This window comes from Falco punctatus (genome assembly GCF_963210335.1).
Source record: "Falco punctatus genome assembly, chromosome: 13".
NCBI classification, from domain to species: domain Eukaryota; kingdom Metazoa; phylum Chordata; class Aves; order Falconiformes; family Falconidae; genus Falco; species Falco punctatus.
Window position 1 is genome coordinate 23,600,945 of NC_137593.1, and position 18,582 is coordinate 23,619,526.

Here is an 18,582-nt window from a genome sequence, read left to right on the forward strand (position 1 = left end):
AAGTATCATTTTTTATGGAATTGTAGTGCATCAAAAGACACTACTATCAGAAAACCTTGTATTTCTGTATTTGTGGTGCGTATCCAGAAATGATAGTTTGTCCTAAGTTGAAGTGATGCAAGCATGTATCTTTTCATGATGAAGGTGGTCAGACATTGGTAGGGGTTGCCTGGAGGGGTTGTGGAGTGTGCATCCTTGGAGCTGTTCAGAGCATGGCTGGCCATGAGCCTGATCAACCTGATAGGACTCTGAGGTTGGCTCTGAGCAGGTGGTGTGATTATTAAAGTATCGAGAGGGTTGTTCTCTTTTCTGGGGTTTTCATATGAAAAATTCCTCACTGGCATTCTTTTTAATTGCAGGTGTGCCCTCTGTATTGCCACCATCTTACTTAAAATAGGTAGCTACTTGAACCTCTGCCTTTCTTCCTCTTTCATCTTGCTTTCTAAATTAGTGTGCAGGGACAAACTGTAATAGAATTTTTATTACTGTTTCCTCTTTTCTTGGTAGCCATGCATCAAAGGCATCTCTTCATATCTGCATTTGACAGATGTTCCTGTTCTTTTCCTAGTAAAGAGGTATTTCATCTGAATTTTAAAGAAATAGAACAGTTGTGTGGCATAATACCACTACAGTATGGTGAGCTGGCTTTCTCATTTTACGTCCTCAGGAGCTGTCATGAATCTAAGCAGTCTTACCGAGCACCTGCTTCTTGCTGTCTTACTAACAGTGCACAGAAAATCCTTTGGAATTCCAATTGAGGAGGAGACAACTGGGACTAGGAATTGCAATTAGCAAGAAGAGGGAGGCAGCAGGGAGTGGAAAGTTGTGGAGGAGCTAAAAATGATACGGAGCCTCCTTAAAGGTCATGGAATCCTTACGTGCATACCTAGCAAAGCTGGAATGGCTTTGGCTTGAATAGTGCATGGGTCATGCTGATCTTAAGCCTCTCTAGATGTAACGCACACATGTGAAATCTTTGTAGATACCCCTTATGAGACAAGCAATATCCAGAAAGCGATCATTTTTTCACTTCATTAATTCTTCATGTGCTATCAATCATAAATACTTCACACTGAAGTGTATGCATACCTTGTTGGTAGGTTCATCTAATTACTAAAAATTAGTGCACTTACAAGCTATTCATACTTTTTAGGCATGTGAAGAATTAATACAATATAATTAAACCAGCTATTTATGATGATAATTTTCAGCATTTTGCCCCCAAGCTATGTAAACATATCTATTAAAAGGAGTAGTGTGGTTTTTTTTTTCTCTCCAAGATAACTGTGTTTTAAGATTCAGAAGGGATGTTTAGGAGTGTTCTTGTTGATATTTTTTTTTGTTTTGTTTTGGGTTTTTTTGTTTGTTTTTAGTTTTACTCATGAGATAACTCTGTTTCCGCTGCTGAATGCTGCTCCAGCCTGTCACAGCAACTTAAGAATTCTGTACACTAGCTTCCCTAAGTAAGAGGTCAGACCTGTCTGTCTTCTATAAGATGGGCTTCAAATAAGAAGCATCTTAGACTTTTAATTGTCTCCTGTATCGCTGTGTTCTTTCAAGTGCACTTTTTTAGGGGTCTGTTTGCCAGTTTGTTCTTGTATACTGAGATCACTTGAAAATTAAAGGAAGTTTTGTCAGTTGGAAAGGAAAAATTTCATCCCCACTGACTGGAACATTATTTGACAAAACCTGATGCATGCAAAATCTGTACGAGGGATACATTTGGTCTCTCTGAGCAGTTCACTAGAGCCAGGCATGTGTCTCCATGTCATTTTCCAGTCTGGTCCTGTGTACCACAGTTTTACAGAATGAACACTTTGTTGGGTTCTTTTAATCCCATTGCTATTCTTTAGGGAGTTTTTGAATAAGGAGTTTAAAGGCAGTAAAAAGGAAGAGGTTTTTACTTCTGCTAACTTGTCAAATAAATTGTGTGTCTTGCCTCTGCCTTTTATTTTTTTTTTAATACCTTTAACTGTCTTATTTGCAGAAAAGGATTATCTGGGTTTTTTTAACAGGTTGTCATTTCCTGATGATTTTTTTTTTCCCTCTAAATGGAAGTTTGCAGATGTTAAGAATAATGAGTACAGTTACAAAGACAAACGTCATTGTGCTCTAACTGTATTCTTTTCCCATTTTCTTTAGGCCACTGAGGAGGTCTCCAAAAACCTTGTTGCCATGAAAGAAATCTTGTATGGCACAAATGAAAAAGAACCCCAGACAGAAGCTGTGGCACAGCTTGCTCAAGAGCTGTACAACAGTGGTCTTCTTAGTACTCTAGTAGCCGACTTGCAGCTAATTGATTTTGAGGTAAGAAGTTTGACATTTCTTATATTGTATATATTAATATAAACACATCTGAATTCCTACCACTTTAATTGGCTAAGACGTCTCTCAGTGTCTTTTCTTCACTGGAAGGGTGGTCAAGCATTGGAACACCATCCCTGGAAGTATTTAAAAGACGAGTAATGTGGTGCTCAGGGACATCGTTTAGTGGTGGATTCGGCAGTCCTGGGTTAATGGTTGGACTTGATCTTAAAGGTCTTTTCTAACCTAAGTGATTCTGTGATGTTTTATTTTCTGTCTGTGCTCCAAACTACCTAGAAAATTAAGCAAATATAGAATATGAAATCTGTGAATTTAGGCACATAAACCACACAACACTGAAGTAGATAAACCTCTAATACTGATAATATATTTCTGTTAAAACGATGGAATAATTCTTAATTGTTGTGTGCACAGTAGGGTAATCTCTTAGTAGTAATACCATTAAGTAAACACAAACTATAATACTACAAGGCATGTCTGTATTCTGATCTCATTAAATTACGTGGAGAAGAGAACTGTCATAACTTTTATGAAGGGTTTTAAATAGTTAAATAGTTAGAGCTGTTAGTTTTATTAACAGTCCTGTGTTTCTCTCTCTTTTTATAAACAAGTGATACAACTTTTTTCTGTTTTCCTCATCTTTGTTCTGTTTATTAAAAAAACAGCAAACCCAAATATTTATTGAGTACGTCAAATAGCAATACTTATTTCTATTCAAACATATCTCTATAAAAACCTATATCTGGTATTTGCCACCACATCATGTGGAAAAATTTAGCTTCCCAGTGCCATAGTGAAAAATCACCCGATTTATTTATAAGAAATTGCGGTACGATTGGATGTTCCTGTTTTCCCTGAGGCTCTGCAGGAGGTGTGTGGTTGCCTAGGGAAGGACCCACACCCCATGTATCTCACTCTACAGCCTTGACCATAAAGACCATCCCACTTAAGGTTGCTTAAAAATGGGATTGTTTCACAAACAAGTTGTTCACGATGCAAACACAACAGTTTAAAGTCCTGTTGTATTATGACATTCCAAAAACAATGGCTTTTCCCCTGTTCTTTCTTCTCTTCCCCTCCACCCCACCCATAACTCACTCTGATTTGTCTTTAATTGTAATATGGTGGGGTTTTTCCCTACCCGCACAACTGTTTATACCAAACATAAAACATTCAAGTTGTTAAATAAGCAAGGAGACCTGGGAAAGCTGAGCAGGAATGCTGAGATGTAATGGCCTTTAATTGCTGGAGAAAGGAAATAATGAAATGTCATCTGAATTCTGCTGACCTCTAGATTCTTATCAGCTTGGTGTTTACTCAGCCCACTTATTAGCAAAGGAAACCGTCATTATCTCCTGGTAATGAAGAATGATAACAATTTTTACAGGCTTGCTCTCAGTAAGGAGAACTATTCATTTTACAATAGGGGCACTTGGAAAGACTGCAAGTAGTTTCCTGCTTGTGGACTTTCTGCTGCTTTGTTACACCAGGATATGACGGTTCCCCCTTGAGAGAGATCAAGTCATTCATGCCACTTTCTAGGCTGGACCACGTCTGCTTTTTAAGGATGGGATCTGGCAGACTGTCCAGCTGTTGTTGTTCCCTAGAATCAATGTCAACACACCTGTGCTCCCATAATGCTTCCAAGCTGTTACAGCATCAATCAGATGTTAGCTTTGATATCCCACATCTCTGTGGTTGGGGCTTTACTGCATTTGAAATGATTTTTCCGTTACCAGTGGAGATTCGAACTTGGTTTCCTGTTGGTTCTTAAACTTGAAGAGTAGGTCTAGCATTTATTCCTTCTGGAGCGCCCCCCCCCCCCCCCCCCCCCCCCAGCTTGAGGTTGTTCAGTAATGAACTAAAGGTCTTTTTTTAAAAAGTTTTTTTTTTCTTGCTTTGTCAAGAACTTCACTGTCATTCCTGAAGAAGGTTTCCTTGTAGAACAGGAATAGATAGCTGATTAATAGACAGGGACTGTTCACTCTGAGTCTTAAAACTGTCTGAGATGTATTTGAATCTGAACAACATGGTAAAAAACGCCAGAAAAGTAAGAAAGTAAAAATCAGAAAAGTAACAAATTTAATGTTTTAATTAAGAAACTGTCTGACTGTCCAGACCTTGCTGTATGCAAAGGCCTGTTTAAAAGTATGTCCTTGTCTGGAAGTTTGCTTTCCAAGTAAAGCAGTCAACACAACCATCTACTTGCCAGTCCTACCAACCGGTCAGTTTTTTCCCTGCTGATCTGTGCTAGTGTGTTTGTAGAAGAGATGGCATCCCTTGTGGAATTGTGGGGGTTTTGTTCTTGTTTTTTTCAAACGAAGAAAAAAAAAAACCACCCAAAAACAAAACCTCCTTTTGCATAAGGGAGCCTGGATCCTTCTTGGAAGACAATACTAGCACAGTCTCCCTCTCACCTCTCAGAGTCGTGACTATTGGCACAGGGTTCAGTGTCTGTTTGCCCTTGTTGGGCCATGAGATCACATAGTAATACATCCTTCTAACAGTAACTAGCTTTTGGTATTACTGTGTACCACTATCAGTTCAATTATGTGCATAATAAGGAAATGCTGTTCTTGCTGGCGAATCCAAAGCAAATTGTGAGATCCAGTGCAAAATTGGCAATGTTAGTGAATGAGAGTTGATGACTATATTATGTGGAGTTTGAGTAAGGCAATTTCTGGAAACACTGCTCTACTCATTTCAGAACAAAGAGTTCTGGTGTTGCTTTGGGCTGGCTTTCAATGGAATTGTAATTGAGAAAACAAGCGTTTACAAACAAACTCTTATATCCTGAAAACAACACTCTAATAAAACTGTCCATGGTAATTCAAAATCACGCTGTTTGTAAAACTACAGTCCTACTTTTTAAAAAACATTTGCTTTTTTTCTTACACAGTCTTCTTGATGTTGATTAGAAAACCAAAATAATTTTAAATAATTGCTGCTGTTCTTAACATTCTTGCTAACTAAGTATGCACTGCTTTTTACTCAAATATAAAAACATTTGTACATTACTGAAATGTGAAAACAAATGTAAAAAATGTAAAATAGACTCAAAACATTGAAATGCTGATGTTACTCAGGGCATCTATAGTACAGGTGGAGATTGTCAAGAAACACCTGTGTGGTTTTTGTGTATAACATTCAGGGAACCTTCAGGTGGAGTTGCTGAACAAGCCTTTATTTGCAAGTCCAGCTTAGTACACGTTTGCCTAGGCTTTTTCTGGATTAGATCTGATAACACATAGTCCTGAAGTTGTCTCTATGGCAATCCAAAATTAAAAGTTAATTGCCGAAATCTGGCTTTTAAATGGTGCATGTGAATGACAGTGAAAAGTGCTTATACTTATAATCGGCTTTTTGTTAGATGTCTGTACCCATTTGTCACTTTTAACTATGGTGTGATGGAAGAAATACATAGGAGATGTATGTATGTTCAACAGAGAACATTCCCAGCTCCTTTAGTACTGGCTGGTGCTGCCCCTGTCCGTTAATTTGTGTATGATCTGTGCTGGTTTCCCACGTCCTGGTCTTCCTTACACCACTTTTGTGCGTTGGAAAGTGTGAGACTTGTATTTTAGGTCAGTGGATGATTTGTCTTTGTAGTTTTTATTTATTTATTTTCCATAAGTTACAGTTTTAAGTTGGATGTTAACACTGCAGTCAGAAATGCTCTGCACACTCTTAATTATGTATAATTAAGTGTTCCTAGGCAAGGGGAGAGGGTAATGGAATATTGAAGAAGCACGCTTCCAGGCAAGAACAGAGTTAAAAAATGGTATGTGATTAGCAAAACGAAGTATAAAACACACTCAGGAGATGGATGCTACATAGAAATATCTGATGTATCTTCAACTGGCCTTTCTTAATGTAAATTACATCTGGCTGCAACATGATGTAATGTTTTGAGCATTTTGGCATATCTGAAGTGGGTATAAAGAAACAGAATGTTTGATCTACTTAAGTTCATGGTGCAGGGGCTGACTGAACTGCAGAACTCATGTTGTATGAATGTCTGAGATTATCATAATGTTTAATTTTTAACTTGCCTAGTGGACTTAAGTATTTTGTTTAACTGCTGATGTTTTTGACAGGGCAAAAAAGACGTTGCGCAAATTTTCAACAACATTCTCAGAAGGCAAATTGGTACAAGAACTCCCACAGTTGAATACATCTGCACTCAACAGAATATATTGTTCATGCTGTTAAAAGGGTAGGTACACTGTGAAAACATAAATATGCTTTTACGTAAAGTAAGAAATTTTTAAATTCATGGAGAAACAGTGAGTTCTGAGGTGCTTTTATTTTCTCCTTTTGCTTAGTTTTGTTGTTTGTTTTGTTTTTTTTTTTTGTCATGGGGTCTGTAATTCCCCTAAGTAAAGGAAAATTTGAGTAATAAAAGATGAAAAATACGCTACTGCTTGAAGTATAATTGAAAATTGAGAACTGTTAGTGACCTAAAATATTCTTGCTGGGGTAATGCAGACTTTTTCCATTCAGTATACTATTTTATCCTATTTAAATTATTTCCTTATGAATTTATTCATCAAGGCTTGAAGGCTGGTGGTTTCTTTTCCCCCTGTAACCACTGTCATTTCCAGTTTGCTGTGCTACCCCAGGCTTAGTTTGGTCTTAAACTTTTTATTCATAGTGATTTATATTGCTGTAGTGACAGAAATGCACTCAAACTTCTTCAAACAAAGAATGATTTGGGGCGTATGGTGTATGCCAGGTGGCTGTGGCTTCCTCTATTCTTTTATTATCTGGTGTGTTGGATATTGGAGAATCATCTATGCTGCATACGTGTTGCACATGTAGAGGTGTGGATCTCAAACATGAAAGCAATAAGATGGTGTTAACATTTTCATGTTACGATCATTTTTTTTTAGAATAATTGTGAATGTGCTCTGTGTATTTAAAAAGAATTGCTCGTGTTTCTAGTAACATTAATGAAGAAAGGTCTGAAAAATGCAATTCCATTGTGTTATTTTGGGATAGAAAAGTTGATCACACACTAATAAACTTTTGTAAAAATGCAACTGTTTCAAGTATTAGTTTTACAATTTTTGTTAAAGCTGCTGGGTAACCTTGCTGCAGCTGAAGAGTACTTATTCCACCTACTGGGATAGCTAGAGGCTGTATGAAAAGGCCATGCTGCTCATTGATGTTCTTGCCTTTGTTAGGTTGGTAGCATTGAGATATGAGGGCGATCAAGTATATTTTAAACATGAAGCTTTATTGTGTTTTTCCTTTCCCTTCTTCCTAGTTCATAGTAGTCATTAGAGAGGCTGACTAAACTGCCACATACATGGCATATTAGGCTGTTTTACTGTGACATCTCTGCCTTTACCTAATCTTGGCCGTTTGTGTAAGGCACTGGAAGATGGATTGTAGAAGAAACTTTCTCTATGGAGAAAGCAGGAATTTTACATCTTTTTGTTTCGTGCTGATTCCAAAGGTCTAGCACCAGAGGCAGTGTGGAATATTTGCTTCAATTCATACAAGTATAAGATCTACACTTGTCTGCCAGAAGTGCTCTGTTGGTTTGGGGTTTTCCCCCTGATTACAGCCCTGATTTTTTTTTGGGGGGGCGGGGAAACGAGATTTAAATGTTAGAGGTACAAAAAGATTATTAATTGTGGTATAACACAAAAGAAAATACTGGTTCAGTGCTACTTCAAAATAATTTACAAAAGAAGGCAAAGACATTTGAAGCGCAGAGAGATGAAACTACTTTCTCAGCATGCTGTCGTTGGTAGGTGACTGAATGAGGGCTGCTACACATTTGTCCTAATTTTTAGTCTGTGTTGTCGCTCTTCAGAAAGCGTTACTCTGACAGGGATTGTTGAAACACATATTCATAAGTCGGGGTGCTTGAAATGGGCATTTAGTTGGCTTAGTGACTTAATGTTACGTTTGGTATCCAACTGAGTCAAATTTATGTAAATTTAAACTATGGAATGAGCTGCAAAAAGTTCAGTAGATTTCAAATCACCACGACAAGTTAAATGGGAAAGTATTGCAGGATTTAATGTGAAAATTAATTCATTAGAAAATGTTTTTGTAGAGTTATATAGTTGATGCTTAGTATGCACAGTGATACTTTGCTCCTGAATTATTCTGGTGAATTTAAATTAGCTGCCAATGATGTACAAAGAAGGATTCTTTAGGTGGGAGGCAGGAAAGTATGTAAGAACCTTTGACTGCTCCAAAACCAGGTAGATTTTCTGTAGTCTGGGATAGCTTGTATTGCACCATGCTGAGATGAGTTCTTGGTTTGAAAAGGCAGTTCCATCTTCACCCAGGGTCCACAAGGAGCTAGTAGCAGTTGCAAAGGTTTATTTCCATCAAATATGTCTTAAAGACACTGTTGTGAGATTTTGACAGCTGCTGGTGGTGTACGCTAAAAATGGCTGAGAGAACTCTGTAGTATTTGAGCAAGAAAGCCTGCCAAGGAAGTGTAGCAACAATTTCTAAATGAAGCCATCAGGGATGGCTTCATCGCTTCCATCGAATCGGTGATGGACATATTCCAGAGGTCTCTTGTAAGAAGGTGCAGATGCTTCAGGAGAGGCAGTAAAGATTCAGGCACAAGAGGTGGTGTTTAATATTGTCCTTACAATTGGAGGACGTTGTTGTCAGAATTTCAAGCTTGAAGCCCATGGTGTGTAGAGTGGTTGCTCATTCTGACAAATGGTTTAATGAAAGAAGAGACATAAATTTATGTCCGGTATTATTAACTCTTCATGCTCATATAATGGATAGCTTTATGTGAATTGCTGTCGTGTGTAAGCAAACAGCTTTCAAGACAGAAATCACTCCTTGCTTTTCCAGATGTCTGCAATCCCCCCAGTATGAAAAAAGAGAACTGATTTTGAGTATGAAGAAAATATTTTTTATTTAGTCTTGTTTCTTGGTTTGTGAAGGTCATTTGTATTGGCTATAATTTGGCGTTTAACTGGCAATGATTTCAGTAATATTTTGTGGAAATATTTAGAAGTGCAGTTTAATGCAGAAGTAAGTACCTGCAATTTTCTGAATTTCTGTTTACTTGGTAGCACTGAGAACTGTAATTGGCAATGTGGTGTTGCAGTGCTAGCTTGTGAAAATATTATACAGAATCTTTGATTTGTCTTTTTTTTTTTTTTCTTCCCCAATAGGTACGAATCTCCAGAAATTGCTCTAAATTGTGGAATAATGCTTAGAGAATGCATCAGGCATGAACCACTTGCTAAAATAATCTTGTGGTCAGAACAATTCTATGATTTCTTCAGATACGTGGAAATGTCAACATTTGACATTGCTTCGGATGCATTTGCCACATTCAAGGTAATTTACACACAATATTTGAGTTGTTATTTCTGTAGTTCTTGGCTGTGTGAACCCAGATGATATGCGTTATGTTCTTGGACAAAACAAGCCTGGGGCAGGGAATAGGAGTGATGCAGATGGGTAGGCTTGGCACTTTTCTTCCTTATTTCTCAGAACGCCAGACATACCTTTAAATACATATAGTATGTTGCCAAACTTAGTTCAGAAAGCAAGATTTAGACTGTCATGAATTAGCTGAGTAAGTGTGCACTTTTATTCTAGGGGCTTTTATATCTGCCTCCAGCTCCTCAAGTGAGCAAACGTTTTTGTTCTGTTATGAATCTGAGTATATTTGATGCTGACGCTTTGCCTGGGAAAATTCTTTGTTGTCCTAAAACAACCAGTTATAGGACTATAAGCATAATATTTACCAGTACTAAATAGTGAGTCTTAACCTTGGTTGTGTATAGTTTTGTGCAGAGCATAGCCTTGATCCATAAATGGCATTTATTAGTGATAATTCCACAGGCTATTTACCTGTATGATTTAACATAACACATCACAGACCTTTCTAAAGTGGCGCCAAGGTCCTTAGCGCAGTGTTCAGGTAACTGCATTCATGTCCTGAATACCTGTGTTTAATGAAATAGCAAAATTTTCTATTGGATGTCTTATGTGTACTGTTTAATGAGGATGTATATGTACTGCTTAAACATTTTAGTGATAATACTGGGTTTGTGCTTTTTTACAGGATTTGCTTACAAGACACAAGTTGCTAAGTGCAGAATTTTTGGAACAACATTATGATAGGGTGAGCAGATACATTTTAATATTGAGAATTTTCTAGTGCTGTGTATGTTACTGGAAGAAAGCAGTATTTTCATTCCTTGTTTAATTTTGTTTTTGGACATTTACACACAATATTAAACCAACTAAACTTACAGTCATTTCTGCCAAGCAGTAAAATTAAGGTCAAGACCTTATTGTTGAATGCGGAAAGCTGTAAAAACAAGAGAAGGCAGCAGAAATCTATTCTGTGAAAACTGGATGTGATTTTTCCACTAGAGGGAACCCTTGCCTTGTCTGTCTTCTGTCTGTATTAACCTGTAACATCCAAAGGATACAGGATAGCCCTCCTCCACCTGCTGAGGAATCCTGAAATTAACGAACAGTGTTCAGTTCCAGGAGCTGTTATAGTTTGAGAAATAATGAGGTAACAACTTCCACCACACTGCAATCTAAACATAAAGGCTTCTAAAAGTAATTTTTTTTTTAAGCGTATACAGTGTGTTAATAGTAGTGACTTCCAGGAACCTACAGAGATTTCAGGTTTTGTTTACGTTTTTGTTACGGATTTGCATCTCCTCCAAACTATTATTATAACAAACTGGAAGAAGTGTGTGTATGACACTTGGAATAACCCTTCTCTTTATTCTGTGTTTAGTTCTTCAGTGAATATGAGAAGTTACTTCATTCAGAAAATTATGTGACGAAGAGACAGTCACTTAAGGTAAGGCAATTTTACTTTCTTCTTAAATGCAAAGTTAGATAATTCCTTTCGTTTCAAGCTGGGTTGACTTTAATTGAAATGACTTCAGTAACTGCCTTGGATGGTGTGTTTGTTTTAATTTTTCATATGTTTTAAATCTTGGGATCAGCTACTCTTCTTTAATGTCCAGCACATACCAAGTCATTTCCCTCCCTATGCAGAAATGGCTGTATGCAAGTATGTTTATTTTTGTTGGGTTTTCCTTCAACAAATCAGGACACAAATAATTTAATATAGATTCACCTGATATGTGACTAGAGCAGTGCTAACCTTACAATCAAGTAGGTAAGAAATAATGAGCATAAATATAATAGGTAACATAAATATAAAACTTGTAGCAAGGGCGGTACTTGTGGGGAACACCCTTTTACTCTCTTCTGGACAAAGAAGGTAGCAAAAGAAGTGTTAAGTATTTCTCATTGGAAGTACTAACTTTTTTTTGTAACACATTCTTATTAGTGGTGTATAGCTTCTGTAGAAATGAAAAAAACCCCAAAGAAATCATGGGGGAAAAAGAATGAAAGACTTCCCTTTCAATTCCAGTTTATAACAAGGAGTGAACAAAAGGTGATTTTTCACTTTTTGAGAAATAGGAGAAACTGAAATCATTGAAATAAGAGGACAATGCACCCTGCGCTTAGAAACTCAGGACATTTGCGTTCTATTGTTACTGTATTTATACACCAGTGTGTTTGAAAGCACTTATGAAAAAGTTATTTCTTATGTCCAGTGTCAGTCATTTTTTAATTTGGTCTTGTTCTCCACTTTCAGCTTCTTGGTGAATTGTTATTGGACAGACACAACTTCACAATTATGACGAAGTACATCAGTAAACCTGAAAATCTCAAACTAATGATGAATCTTCTACGAGACAAGAGTCGTAACATTCAGTTTGAGGCCTTTCATGTGTTTAAGGTGTGTTTAAAAAAACCCACAATAAAACAAACAACAAAAGAACCCCAACAGAAGTTGTTTAATTGAGTAAACTACTTAGCTGGGCCTAAATGGAACTTATCTTAATGTCTGCGAAGTGGTTAAATGAAGAGAGAGCAAATGTTTGTCTCTATTATGAACCATCTTTACAAGTAGCTATCTTTGTATCTTTTGAAAACTATTTTAGAAACCACTTAGGGACTTTCGTATGATTGTCAGTGTGATCTCTCAGAAAATTTTGGAAATAAGAAAAGTGAAGTGCAGTAAGATAAGGAGGAACGCATGATTTCATGTGAAATCATGAAGCATCCTGGTCTTCAGAAGTGTTTTCATCATGCTGCGTGATCTATGAAGGACAGCAGTATTTTAGTCGTCACCTAAATTTCAAAGCCTAATTTGCAAATTATAAGAGATATCTTATGACTTTGCAGCATACAAGCAAATAGCTAAGAGCTTGGAGATACAGCTTGAGGTATGAAAGTTTTCAGTGAACTTTTATGAAACTGTGCATTTGCTACAGAATTTAACTGTGAGGTGTCTTTAGCGGTTTCTGCAGAGAGTATTGTGGTTGGTCACCTCCCACAAATTTAATTTACTTTGGTACTGGTGTTCAGCTTCTATTCTAATAGAAATAAGGAGTAATTTTATTTTAAAACTTGCATTTACTCCATTATTTTTTCTGTAGAGATGCTAGGATATGGATTAATTAAAACATCATTTTAAGTTATTGTTATCACTGTTTTGTTGGCTAGGTTTGTTTTCTAACTTAGCCTTCTGTTTCCTACTCTTATGCTAAATGCCTTTTATTTTCTTGCAGGTGTTTGTAGCCAACCCTAACAAGACACAGCCTATATTAGACATCCTTCTAAAGAACCAGACCAAACTTATTGAGTTCCTCAGCAAGTTTCAGAATGACAGGACCGAGGATGAACAATTTAATGATGAGAAGACCTATTTAGTTAAACAGATCAGGGATTTGAAGAGACCAGCACAGCAAGAAGCTTAATCTCCAATAAACCCTTAAAATATTAAACCCAAATTCAGCATTTGCTGTTAGATATTCAGCATCAGGCACTCTTATCGATTCATGAGGAACATTACTGCTAATCTGCTGTTCAGTGAACGGTTTTTGTTTTTCTCTTTTCTTTTTTAGTCCAAGTTGAAAAACATAGCTGCTGCTTTCTTGCACAATGTGGACTTTCTTGATATTTGTGTCATTTCAGAATTCAAAGACACTGCTTGTATTAGGAGTCCTGAAAAAGAAAGATTCTAGGTTCGTGAAAGCAAACATATAGATACTAGTTTGGTTTAGGAGAGAAGGTATTAATGTAGTTAAGTAACAGGTTGCATGCTTGCAAATCTGAATAAATCTGTATGTTTGCACTTACCTTGTTTGAGATATGAGCACAATGTGACCTGTGCATACCTGGCACCATACTATAAGATTATATGCCTTGATTTAAAAAAAAAAATGTGCAGTGCTTTATTTGTAATCAAAGGGGAAATGTATCTAAGATGTGAGCTTATTGGGATAAACAGTTGTCTTGCAAATAAACTGATACTGAAACTTAGCAACTTTTAAAAGAATGAAATCTCAAGGTTCATAAGGAAAATGTATATATGCCTTTCACTGCTTTATAGATTTTTTTTTTTTGACATGATTTGAATTTCCTGAGAATTTACTTGTAAACTTGGAAATATGTTCTAAGGGTTTTTGTTAATTTTACTTTAAAGGTATTTCAGACAGTAGACCTAGCAGTGACATTTTGCATTTCATTTCAACAATGCTTGCTGGTTTCTTTTGTATATAACTCCTAGGCTGCTCATTTCTTTAAAATATGATTTAATTTGTACAGCAGAGGAATGTTATTGTATTAGTCTGTAACTATTACCTAATATTGAGTTTTGCAAAATGAATGCTCATATGTAATTGAATACTTCAGATCACATGGAAATGCTGATTTAACAATCTTAAGTACTGCAGCATTAAAAGGAAAAAATACCAAACAAAATCTTTGTATTCACTTATCTAATGGGGTGCCATCAGTTAGGGTAGGCTGAAATAGAGAACTGGAACCCTTTATACTATGTTCTTACTGAATAATATTGGCCTTATTCAATTAAACTAGCATTATGCTCACCAGCTCTGCAAATGGCAAAGATTATGCTAAATTAATATTGATTCCTCTTACTTCTGGGGAGCCTGCAGTGCATCATTTCTTTCTTACAGTAAATAACTCAGTACGGTAGTTGTGTAAGTGAATGATTTAATTCCCTTCGACGTCACGAAAAAAATTCATACTGTCCTAGGGTAACAAAATTATTTAATTTTGTTGATTTTGTTCTTTAATGCTGCAAACTATCAGTATTTATAAAAACAAACCCAACTGATTTTGCACCATGTTTTTGTTACTGTGACCATACAAAAGGAATCTACTAAATATAGCTAAATGATGTTATTAAAATTGTATCTATCCATCGTATAGTAACGCTAAGATCACAATGAAGCAAACTTAACGGGTTGGAGTCTGGAAGTTGAAATTCTGCATGGCTGACTCTGATTGTGAATGCTATAGAAAATGTTTGTTGCTTCCTGTCCTCTTCCCAGTTAAAATACTTCGCAATCCAAGCTAATTTGAAATCCTTCTCAAAAAAAAGTCAGATACCTCCAGAAAATTGAGTGTTTTCACTCAGTTGTTTAAAGTTGCTCTGAACGTTATAATTGGTCTTTCAGAGGTTCTTAATGTGTCCTTTGCAAACCGATTCATTTTGCCTACAGGAAAGAAAATAGCTTACTCTTACCGAAGATCACAGGCAAGCAGAATTGGCCGTGAGATGGTATTATAGTTCAGTACTAACAGTCTATTATATTTTGGTTTATCATAGCCGAGTGGAGGAAAACATTATTTGCCAAGTTACTCACCATAACATTTAAGGCTTCCTCTTTAGAAAAATGTAGACGTGCTAAAGATTTATATATGTAAAGAAGTGAAAACATTTGGACTGGGGTAGAGGTTACTCTATATTAGGCATTGGAAACAATGGCTATGGTGACTTTTTTAGTATGTGGAAACATTTGAATGTTGGCATTTGAAAAGAAGTTGTATTTAAATTAAAGCTCATTTGACGTGCTCTTCGTATTAAAAAACTTGTTCTGGAAGTGGTTTCTTATCTGCTTGAAGGCTTAAGGGTATTACTAAAGGTTATTTAAATGTGAGCTTTTTTTTTCTTTTTCTTTTTTTTTTTTTAAATAAGAGATGTATACAATTGTAATTCTACTTCCGTGGTATCATTTCATTTCTCCTGAGGAAAACGCATTTCTTATCCAAAAGATCTGGCTGGCCCCGTAATTTAAATTGAAATAAAATTTTGAAGAAAAATGTGTGTTCTTTACTGTGTTACTGAAGAGGATGAGTTTCCTGTGGATGTGTATCTGCTCTCCTTTATTGCCTTAGAGGCATTCATCTTTCTGCCTTTTAAAAGTGAAGTAATTTTAAATCATGAAAAACTCTAGATTGCAAAACACATTTTAGGAATTAAGACAGAGAGCTGTATTAGAGATGTAATCAGTTTTAATTAATTGTTGGTATCCTCTCTTTTATAGCGTTATTAGCTGATTCCCTTCCTTTTTTGTGTGACCAAGGGCAAAAGGAGGAGGTGCTGTTTCCTGCATCATGTCTAGAGACGGGACCCGATAGGATAAGTGAAAGTGAATCCTTGATAATTTTTGGCTCTTCCCTTCTCTTTAAATTTCAGGAGCCAAAAGTGTGTGCAATTGCTAACTCTTTCCTTAGGAAATCTTATGGTCTGTTTGCCTTTGAAGCTGGCTGCCTCTGTCCAGTTTTCACAGGTAACACCCCGAGTGATGCAAGGTGCAGTCAGAAGTGTGTGTTACATTTAAGAAAAAAAATTATGTTTTTAATGCAGATTCTTAGCATTGTTTTGTTTAGCAAAATTACTGAAAAATCTGATTTCCTGCTAGGAACGTACTTACCTTGCAGAAAAAAAAATTTGGTCTTTTATAGCTCCCGCTGGAGGCTACACCTGTTTGAGGTGTTAAACTGTTAGTATTTTTCTCCTCCGACAGTAAGATCACAGGTTACAAGGGGAAGGAGTAATTTATACTTGTAGTACAACAAATAGCAGATTTTAGTTAAAAGGTTACTGGGGTACTTGACTGGGTGTTCGGATGAAATGGCCCTGGTGGGAGGAGGCATGAGAAATGCAAGGAGCTGTTGCACTGACTTAAAATGTGTTTATCTACAGAGCTGATCAGCAGGACCTGCTGTAGGAGCTGCCATCTCTAGGAACCGGAGTAAAAGTTGCCCTTGGAGCCTGTGGGAACAGGTCATGGACAAAGTTACTTTCAGTAAGTTTGTTTTTATTCGTAGCCTGCCAAGTCATTCCTAGCAGGCAACTTCACCAGTTTTTCTGCTGCTGCTACCCTTTCCCCCTCCCCGCCTTTATTCTAGACCTTTGCTGACCACTTTGTTAAATAATTTTGCTGTCCATATTGCTTTCCCTTATGTGGCTGTTCTCTTGAGTTGATGCCATCTCGTATGGTGCAGTACCTTTATTTCCTGTCATCATTTTGTTTATTCTCATGATACATCTGTACCCCTTTCTCCAAAGGCCGTTTCACCTGCTGTTTCTTTTAGCTTTTCAGCATATTGTCATTCAAGTGGATGGTTAGTATCATAATGAGGAAAAAATAACCCTACTTTTCTGTATGTTATCTCTTTCAACTTAATCTGAGCACATTGAGCTTGTGAAGGATTGTTTCCAGTGTATGTAATCTGTATTTACAAGTGTACCTGGGTAGGTCTAAGTTAAATATCATGTGACTGGAGGCAAGTCAAAATATCAAAAACCAAAAAATACGGGAATAAGTTAAAAGGGAGGAGAGGGACACTTCAGTATGTTGCATTTTTTGAAGGAAATTTATGAGAAAAAAGACCTGTTCTGCTTCCTATTTCAAGAGATCTGTTGACTCTCCCTTCTGTATTTCAAAAACCACCAACCACAAGATCCTGAGTTACACAGCCAAATTATAGTTAGATTTTTAAGTGTGTTGTATTCACAACAAAATACAAAGGCAAGCTCTTACTTAGTGGGCTTGCACTGGAGATACTGGTTTATGCAACAAAAGGAGGGATGTTTTGTTTACTTGCTCAGAAATGCCATGTTCAGAACTGGCATTCCGTCACTTTTCATGGATGGACCCTTTATGCTAAAGGTTTCCATACCATCAATCACAGGAGTTTTCCAGCTGTGGTGTGGGGCTGAGTGTAACTCCGGTACATGGGATCATGTCTGGAGGTGATGATGGAGGTTCCTGATAATGGTAACGCTAAAGGAGTATCCGCAGGGCATGTTTGGAGTGAAGGAAGATAAACAATATGCTGTAATATAAAGATACAGTTTAGATATGTTTTAGTGGGGGTGGGTCTATTTGGAAAAAAGTGATAAATACATATATGCTGCTTTTTATTGAAACAGCTATGTATGTAATATTTAAGATAAATTATTACAAAGGGAGTTAACCACTCTCTTTGCCTAAAATTAAATCAACAGTAGGTGTTTTTCCATTTCTTCCCCAGCAAATCCCTTATACTGAGCTGTCATGGAGGATCCTGCTACAGTTCTTCGTTTTGTGGCAGCCTTTGGAATGTCTCACATCCCACCATGAAGGAAGAGTGATAAAAATGTGAGTGTCACTTAACAAGGTTCTATTAAAACATACCAAACTGAGTTTAATATTGTTTAGTGTTATTTAGAGACTTGCAGGAGAGGATTAGGTTTGCATTTAATTTGAGCAAAAAAACAGAATAGAAGCTGTTTGGGAAAGTTTAAGAATGTTGTGTATTCTAACAATAAATAAGCCTTTATAACTATAATTTGAAGCATCTAAATAAGGCATGCAGTATGTGTAGTATAGTGTTTAAACAACTGAGGTGTGAGCAGGCCAAGTTTTCTCAGCTCTTTAATAGCCTCTACAGATTGTGTGGAATTAAAGGCAAATGTGTCACTAAGAGAAAATCAGACTGTATTGCAGACTTGTAGGCATCCAGACAGCTTGAGAAATAGAGTCTGGAGAGACTAAAAGGTGCAAAGGTTCACCTGGCTGTAAAAATTAGCTTGCAGCAGCTGAATTTCCTCATCTTTTTCTGTCTCTGGAATTAGAGTGCAGGGTTACGCCAGCTAATATCCAATTACATGAAAACAGCGTTTAAGAATTTACATTAATACTACATTTTTTACATAAAATGTATTTGCCCTAGAAATTGTTTAATGAAGTAGGAGAACGATCTCGCAAACAAAAGCAGCGCGTTGCCAGAGCTAGGTTCTTGTAACGTTTCTTCAGGCTGTTAGAACCATAGGGAAATCCTTTAGGCTTAATTTTGTGATGGTCCACATGCTTCGTGTTCAAAGAGCCCTTATGAAATACAGACATGCAGGTT

General features: G+C 36.7%; 1 protein-coding gene across 2 annotated transcripts in view; it reads left to right on the plus strand.

Annotated features, from left to right (window-relative positions):
- The window catches only part of CAB39 (calcium binding protein 39), a 42,257-nt gene extending 26,891 nt beyond the window's left edge, over nt 1-15,366 (plus strand). For both annotated transcript variants that reach the window (XM_080409413.1, XM_080409414.1), the window contains exons 3-9: nt 2,143-2,307; nt 6,423-6,541; nt 9,489-9,657; nt 10,391-10,450; nt 11,084-11,149; nt 11,960-12,103; nt 12,939-15,366. In XM_080409413.1, coding sequence (XP_080265539.1) covers nt 2,143-2,307; nt 6,423-6,541; nt 9,489-9,657; nt 10,391-10,450; nt 11,084-11,149; nt 11,960-12,103; nt 12,939-13,127 — 912 coding nt within the window. In that variant the 3' untranslated portion in view covers nt 13,128-15,366. The remainder of the gene's footprint in view (nt 1-2,142; nt 2,308-6,422; nt 6,542-9,488; nt 9,658-10,390; nt 10,451-11,083; nt 11,150-11,959; nt 12,104-12,938) is intronic.
- Nucleotides 15,367-18,582: the final 3,216 nt, after the last annotated feature.